The sequence below is a fragment of the Ceratosolen solmsi genome, unplaced genomic scaffold, assembly GCF_000503995.2.
Source record: "Ceratosolen solmsi marchali unplaced genomic scaffold, CerSol_1.0 scaffold41, whole genome shotgun sequence".
Taxonomy (NCBI): Eukaryota; Metazoa; Arthropoda; class Insecta; order Hymenoptera; family Agaonidae; genus Ceratosolen; species Ceratosolen solmsi.
Window position 1 is genome coordinate 6,011,734 of NW_011948424.1, and position 8,988 is coordinate 6,020,721.

An 8,988-nucleotide genomic window follows, 5' to 3' on the forward strand; every position below is an offset into this window, starting at 1 on the left:
CAAGGTATAAATTGTTAACTTATGGACAGTCGTATATTTTGAAAAATTCAAATAACTAAAAAAAAAACAAAATACAAAAGAGATAGCCTTATGAAACCATTGATACTCTCGTCATGTCATGACAATCTGCTTTTGATCGCTAAACGTCAATTGTCAAAGTCCTTTAGCCAACAAGCGCAGCATCATCATAGATCTCTTTTTCTCTCTCTCCCTCTCTCTCTCTCTCTCTCTCTCTCTCTCTCTCTCTCTCGTATTTTATTTATATCGCCTGGAAAATCCACGTACCGACCAAAGTATAAATCATACACATGTAAATAAATTTTAATGACAATAGGCTGAGAGGCCTATTTGGGATTAAGATCCAGTGGGCATTTAATAGAACCACTCACTCACTCCATGCAATTTGTTAGGATCGCCAAGCTTCGGTACAAAGTGTCGCGCCGTGTTCCAGTGAATGGTGGATGGCGATGTCGGACACCGGGAAGCTACACGGCTTAGCCACGTAGACGGGCACAGGCTTCCTCACCCTCCGACTCGAGGCTCGATTCTCATTTCGTATGGGCGACTCGGAGTCGTAGCCCCTAATTGATACGAATGGGCTCGGCCTCGTTCCGGGGGGTTTCCAGGATTCGAGAATACGCAAGTCGAGCCCAGTCGCAAAGGGGATGGGACAAGGCGCTTGGCATATAAAAAAGAGGCTGGAGGCACCAAGTAACAGGAGACGAGTTTTGATCGTCCATTGTAACGAGTCGCGAACGCATTCGCGATTACGAGGACGAGGTCGTACAGCCGATTATCAACGGAGCCTGCAAGGATGATCGGAACACGGGCAAGGACGATCGTCTGTGGTCTTGTGATTGTGATCGTGAGCCAAGTGGCCGGGGAGTACGGTACGTCACAGGGACTTTGTTTAACTTTTTCTCCTTAGTAGACTCGGCTAGTTCCTCGCTTGATTATCCCATCGATTCGAATGCTCTGACCATCATTCGGTCTCGCGAACACTATTATTATTATTGTCCGCCAATTTTTAAATCCCAACATTTAGACACTCGATGTTTCTGCTGGCCTTAGGCTAATCATTAAATTGCTTTATTGCAAATTCCAATAGATCGAGCCAAAGGATCATTATTACAAAAAAATATATATATATATATATATATATATATACACACGAGTATCCGAATGATGTGGAGAGATGAATGTTGAAAGTGTAAAAATTAAAGAGTAGAAGTAGGCCGTGTAAGTCGGTTAGAAGGGGCGGCCGAGTGTACGATCGAATTGCCTTGATAATACTTGCGTTGGAGAAGGTCTGGTTAAGCCATTTGGCTGATTAAGCTTCTTCTCGCAGAGGGACAGAGCTCGGAAGTCCTCGAGTCACCGCGGCTGGAGAGGATGCACTCGGAAAGGTCGAACGACTGCGTGGGCAACAACTGCATCGTACACCATGCGGAGGGAGCATTGGGCGCCATATGGTTCGGGCCACGATTGGGCAGACGACGACGATCCGATGCCAAATACTCTGGCAAGACTGTGGAGACCCTCGGCGAGGTGCTTGGAGTGCCGAGCTTAAACCTCGTCGGCATCTCTGGTAGGTAGATGCGCACCACCTCTTGCCCTCGATGCCCTCGATGTGATGATTTACGATTATTTGATGGAGAACGGTCACTTGGGTTGGATGATCGATCGATTCATCGGCTTAATTTTTTCACTTAATGATTACCGAGAGAGATGAAGAGATAGAGAGAGAGAGAGAGAGAGAGAGAGTTCCGACTACTGCGATCGATCGTTGCCAAGGTGTGGGTTGAGGGGTGTTATATTGACGGCAAACTTTCACTCGCTACAGCGTTTATTTTCGACGAGCTTGGTGGTGGATTTTTATATTAAGTGGACCCTACCAATCGTTCAACGATCTAAAATGAGATGAAGAGGGAGAGAGAGAGAGAGAGAGAGAGAGATGAAGAGAGATGAAGAGAGAGAGAGAGAGAGAGAGAGAGATAGAGAGAGAATTTAACGGTAGTGATTTTATACGATACACGAATATACATGCATAGCAGTTTTTTGCCGGTTTATCTCGAATCGCCGTAATTTGGGAATAGATAGTACGCAAGTGCCGTTTCCGTAATCATTGACAGATTACTTTCTTATTAGTTTATGCAAACGATTATTCACGATCGTGAAAAATAAGCTCATGGGCTCGTACAATACATTATTATTGGCTATTATTAATAAATATGTTTAATCGCTTACCTTTTATCTAATATCATATGCATCGAGGCCGAAAGAATTAAAAATCGCTCATTTATTTAGAAAATCTTGAGCTTATTATACAGTGAACGAAGATTCGCGTTAATTGCGGTGAGTGATTACTTTGTTAAAGTTCATTATTACTCGATATGAGAGAGTAATAAATCTCAGTCGCTCTTGACTAAAATTAAATAATCCGCTCAAACGAATGATAATTGAATGAAATACATTAGAATAGTCATATGTGCCGTATGATTACCAGGCGCACTTTTCTTACCATTACCCAAGAGAATTAAATTAAGTAAATTATTTTAACGCGACGTCCATCTCATTATTTTGCGTTGTACGTTAAATGTATGCCCAAATGCAATTGGAGCACGAGACTTCTTCATTATGCATTCGTGGCGGATAATAATAAAGAATTAAAGAAACGGAAATTAAATTGGAATACCTAATGTTTACGTACTCGACGAGACTTGGCGTCGGTATCCTAACATTCCGTTTCCGTTCCGATTGGAGGAACAGCAACGAGGATTCAGCACGTATATATAAGCGCTAATGCCGTATACTTAACGCATAACAATCCATTTATCTAATATTTTTACAATAAACGCTTGGCTGATAAATACGAGGATAATAATAAGGAATCACCGATTACCAATCCACAGATGCCGTGAACAAGCGTCAGGAGCTCGCGTACTCGCGGCGAGAGGGTCGCGAGTTCGGGAACAATTACTCCACGCGCAACCTCGTGCGTGGCTTGCTGCATCACGTCGAGGAGCAGCCGCCAGGACGGCCGGAGCACCAGCTTACTCTGCCGATGATATTCACCCCGCGTCTCGGACGCAGCTACGCGACACCGACGCTCGAGCGCGAGATCCACGACCTGCTGCGGAAGCTCCAGCTGCAAGCTCAGTAATTCCGTGGACTCGGGAGTTGGTGGCCGAGGATCTGGCCAACGCTCCCCTCGCCTCCTCCTCGCTCCTCGCTGCTCCATCCTTCCTTCCTACCTTCTTATTCAGCGTACTAATATTAATTGTTGCTGGCTCGTTGCCAGCGACCATAATAATACCGTAACATTACCGTAACAATAACGTGACAATACCGTAACAATACGGTAGAGATAATACCGTAAGAAGTAGACGATGATCCTGTGTGAGTTGCGAGCTGCTACTCGTAGGTACGCGTGGGCGAGCTCGTGCATTACGACCTCCGATAGATACTTGGATGACGATGAGGGGCTGCAAATGGGCTTCTAATGTTTTGTAATAATAAAAAGTCAGCTTAATAAGCCTCTCGAAGCTTACAGCTATTGCAATGACAGCAGTTAGATCGAAAAGTATTGGAAAGCTCTATAATCTATTTCTACTAACATTATCGCGAGATGATATTAAGGTTGAATTCCAGAATGTGATTAATGGCCATACTTGATCGCACTATATATTATGCTAATTAAATTAACAAGGCAATGGTATGTCGCTGCAATGATAAATGCAATTATTGATTCAAGATTTTAAATGGCTAATGTTATGTTTCGCTAGTGTAAGATATTTATTTGCCTTGTGAAATTATCGTTCACGGCATTGAAATAAATGTAAAAGTCGTTAAAATAAGAATTTTCTTAAAATAAAGCAGCCTAGTAGAAGAATTATGTCTAACATTCTTCTTATTCTTCTTCTTCTTCTTCTTCTTCTTCTTCTTATTATTATTATTATTATTATTTCTTATCTTTATTTATTTATTTCGTAAATGATTGGACAAGGCAAGAAGAAAATTTGTATTCTATAATTGTTGGACACGGTACTTTGATTTATTTACTATTAAAGAAATACGAAATTATAATTCGAAATATTGATTTATGCTATTGTTGAAATTATCGTAAAATCTTCGGACGTTTGTAACCATTGGCAGCTTTTATAAATACTTGAGAAAAAATTCATTTTTTTTTTTTTTTTTTATCAGCATATAATTTGCAGCTCGAGTTTATTAAGATTTGAATGATGAAATCGGCGTTTATATCAAACGATAACCAAAATAATATTTAAGAATAACGTTCGGATACGTTCTGTCTCTACAATTTCCAAGAATTAATAAAACTACCGAATGAAATAACTGATCTCTATCTGAAAATAAAATTCAAAATCACAATAGACCATTGTTATTATTCAAATCAAATTTATGCATAAATTATGCTTAGATTTAAAAAGTTGGATAATAGCTTTAGTAATAATAATAATCAAAGCTTATTAAAAACTTCAAGATTTATACAAATTTATTTCATAATATATATTACATTTTTTGCATTGTTCAAGCTAATTTTAATGTAATTGCTGCTCGTTTTTTACTGCTTATTTCTATTTGAAATTATTAAATATATAATGCAAAGTATTGTGATATGGACTCTACATTCTGCATTCTGCAAGCAAAATATATTTGGCTACGTATATTTCACACATCTGGACAAACGGTTTTAAAGACTTATCTATTAAATAAATTATACGAGTATATAAAAAATGTACTTTTTCCTTATATTAATATTTTGCAATGCGATAATAATGCAATGTGAGAATATATCAATATTATATTTGAAATATTACCGCATAAAATAGACGATTAGATAAGTCGCTAACAGCAACATACAAATGTAACGCCTAAACCTGTATTTATTAAATCTGACAGATATTTTAATTTAATACATAAACAAGAGAATAAGTCGAATAATTTCTTTTTATCGTTTTTTTTTTTTTTTTTTTTTTTTTTTTTTTTTTTTCAAATGTTTTATTTCCAATGAGATAATAATGATATAACGCATTATAATGACTTATTTATTTATTTATTAACTAATGGAATTTTTTTTTAATATAAACTTAAAACTTTTGGCGCTAACTTCTTCAAGGTACTTAATTACATTTTAAATGCCTAATTTTAAATATTGAAAAATTTTACACACACCGAGATACTAAAAATATATATATAAAAAAAATCTTCCTCTAGTTATAATAAGTTTGCTATTATAATTAATGCATAAACATTTATTCATATCTTGTCTGAATAAAATGAATAGTTTGTTACGCGATTGTTTTAAAAAGAAGAAATTTATTGAAAAATTGTCAAAATTATATTATCATATTAACAAGAAGAATCGTTGTCAAATATATAAAATTAATATTAATATTTATACTAATAAATATTGTCATTTAATATTTTTTTCCATCCGCAGTCAATATCTTATTCATTAAACGGATTTGAAAGTTTCGACAGTATGGATCAATGGCTTTTACGTGATCAATTTGATCAATATTTCTTTTTTGCAATTTCATTCCCTCAAGTCCTTCGTAACTTAGATTGGTAAATCTCAAGTTTTATTTATAGACTTCCAATCGATTTACTTATTTGCATATCCTATTTTTTACCTTCTGCCAAGTGTTTTAAATTAAAGAGTTGCATTGTTCGTTGAACAAAAAATGATCACTACTTGATAAATTGTTTTTGAAATTTATTTAAAATCTATATTTTGGCAAAATAATTATCAGAAATCTCTTATCGACCCATCGTTTAATTACCCTTAAAATTTATCGAACAATAATGAAAAATGTAGTTGAATGTTCTTATGTTACAAACATGTAATTGAACATTTAAATGCAAAAAATGAAAAATCTGATATTAGCTTCTAAATAATAATTAATTAATTGTTAAAGAAAAATGTTTAGAAAAATCTTAAAATAAAAAAATTCTTTTAAGTTGAACTTTTAATAAAACAGACTCATCTAAAGGCATAATTTTGTAATTATTTTCAGACTTAAAATATCATACAGCCTTATTCATGTAATAACCAAATGCAAATATTCCTGTTAAAGATATTTGTTAAATAAAAAAAAAAAATTTTTGAATTCGGTTTTTTTTGTTCTTTTTTATTTTATATTCACAAACGTTACAATTTCCAAGTTCACATATACAAGATTCACAAGATAATCAGACACGTGGTACAGATTTTCATTAGTTTTTATCATCATCATCATCATCATCATCATAATCATAAGCATCATAATCATCATCATCATCATCATCATTAATTAGAATCATAAATTCATCACATTATCACAACAGCACTGTCACTCGCTAGGTGCGCCGTTACGGCTTAAATCGACATCTTTTTGGATTTTTTCGCCTGGAACTATTTTTTCTTAGATTATTTATTATCTATGTTTATGAACTATGAATATATTTACATGGCTGACAATTGCAGTGCGTCGTATGACGCTCGTGAGATATATTTTTTTTTTTAATTGAAGTTTTCTTTCCACTCTTTCGAATCTTTGTAATCTACTTCATTTTCTTCTTGATGTGCCACTAATTCAATAATCATCGTTTTATTATGCAAAAGGCTTGGCTTATTTTAATTTTATTAATTTAAAAAAAAAAAAAAATAATAAATAAAAAATAAATAAAATAATCTCCGGTCGAACAATCAAAAGACATTCTCCTGTTTAAAACGTTATTATTCAATGTTTATTCGTATTCGCAATTCAATGATTATCCAGTAATGTAAGCAAGCATCGTTTTTTTTTTGTTGTTTTTGTTTTTTGTTTTGTTTTTTGTTTTTTTTTGACCATGACATAGATATGAAATTTTTCAGGTACGGAACGATTCTTTTTCAAATCTCATTTACAAAAAGATACAACAATGATTTCTGACATTAAATACTCATTTTCAATTGAACCATACTCAACAATGTTTATTGTTTTAATAAAATACGACTTTAGTAAATCTACCCACGATTTATTGTTCAAATGTAAATATGCACAAAATTGAGCGTAAAAAAGAAATCATTTTCGTATTATTTATCTTTTATATTTGTAAAACCGATTATGTTTTACATTTTCTTTCTGAAAACTATCAGTCTTCACAATGATAACATTATATTGTTTATAGAAAAGAAGCAAATGTTGATACCTATCACATAATTTATTATCTAATCGTTCATCATTGTTATTTTTTGTACAAATAGGGGAGCAAGCGTAGAAATAGTAAAAAAGACGGTTTACATGATCGACCGGTTTGGTTTATACTGTTTCCCTCTTGTATTGAAGGCACTATCGCGAAAGAAAACAAAGATTTTCATTTAACGAAGCTCTTAAACGCTGAGCCTATTAACCTAAGCAGGTTATTTTTCTTTTATTAATCATTAAACTGACTTGATTTTCTTATTTGTATAAATCAAAAAAAAATCCTGTTTATATTTGACTATATAAATTACTATTCGATGCTTTTTTGTAAAAAGTCTGACAAAAAGGATAAGTTATTTATTTTTTTTTTTTTTCGATAATAGCTCATTATTATTAGCTCCTGTATTTTTTCATTTTCATTATGAAACTAATGCTTGACTGAACACGCACTGCGCTGTGTTCGACATTAATCATTTACTTTATGTATATATATATATATATATATATATATATATATACGGCGTTATGATATAGTTTAGATGCGTCTACCCCTCATATTTATGAATATAACTATACCTATATTTATATAATATATTTAACATTTTTTTATACATTTTTTAGTTGTCTCCAACCGTTTACCCCACTCAACTATATTGTAGCATAAGCCTTAAAATAGTGTGTGTGCGTGCGTGTATATGTGTGTAGGCGAGTAGCGTGTCAGTATTATGTACCATATAGATCTATATATTATATTTATAAGTAACAATATAGGTAAGTTTCGATCGTGTAAGTATTTATATATATATATATTACAAAGCTGAGATCTCTGATCTCATTTTTCGCGTTTAGAATGCATCATATACTCGCGCATATTATACCTATGTAGCATCAATCGCATGCTTTCTTTCATACTCGCTCTCTCTCTCTCTCTCTCTCTCTCTCTCTCTGCTCCTACCCCCCCCCTCTCTCTCTCTGTTTCTTTGTTTCTTATATAATATTATTGCCAGTTTTTGTCATGTGAACCGGATAAAAATGTAAAGAAAATAAAAAATACCTTTTTCTATACTCACTATTTATACTATTATTTCTTCCAAAATAATAATGGAAAAAAAAAAGTTTCTATTCACTCAACGATAGATAATATTCATTTAACGATAATCATCGTTGTGTAAATTTATACAAAAATATACAAAGAAAACAGAGAAAAATATTTCCATTTAACACAATCCTAAACCACATTGCGCTAACTCCACAACAGACACGTTTACTTCCTACTATCATTAATTTATTCTTTCCGTATAATCGCCCGTATTCAATCCATCACGTATATACGCATAATTTTAAAACTAAGAATCAAACCATTTAATGTTTATTATTTTTCAAAGACGATTATCCATTAATGAATAAATAATTTAATTTTCTATTAGAAATTAAACTCTGTATGTATATGTGTATATATATAGACTTGCCAATATGTATATATAAAATGATATTTGTATTAAAAATTTAAATATTTAAAAGATTCGTAATCATTTTATTTTGATTCTAAAGAACGTCTGAAATATTAAAACTCGGGCGATGATTTCCTGCTTACATAAATGTAATAAATTTAGATAAGAACTCGAGTTTATTTTATAGATATACTTTTGTATTCTTTTAGGTATCGTTAATTTAAAATAGTGTAATTAAATTACTTAATTACATATAAAGTTCAAATTATGGAAAAAAAAAACAAAAAATTCTTAAAAATTGATCACACTGTACGTACAAAATCATGCAAATTAAAAGTATTATAAAA

At 33.0% G+C, this 8,988-nt stretch overlaps 1 protein-coding gene across 1 annotated transcript; it reads left to right on the forward strand.

Annotated features, from left to right (window-relative positions):
- Positions 1–814: 814 nt before the first annotated feature.
- Pban (pheromone biosynthesis-activating neuropeptide) lies at positions 815–3,163 on the forward strand. Its single transcript, XM_011500228.1, has 3 exons — positions 815–890; positions 1,349–1,588; positions 2,913–3,163. Exons 1-3 carry the CDS (start codon positions 815–817, stop codon positions 3,161–3,163), a joined length of 567 nt encoding a protein of 188 aa, XP_011498530.1.
- Positions 3,164–8,988: the final 5,825 nt, after the last annotated feature.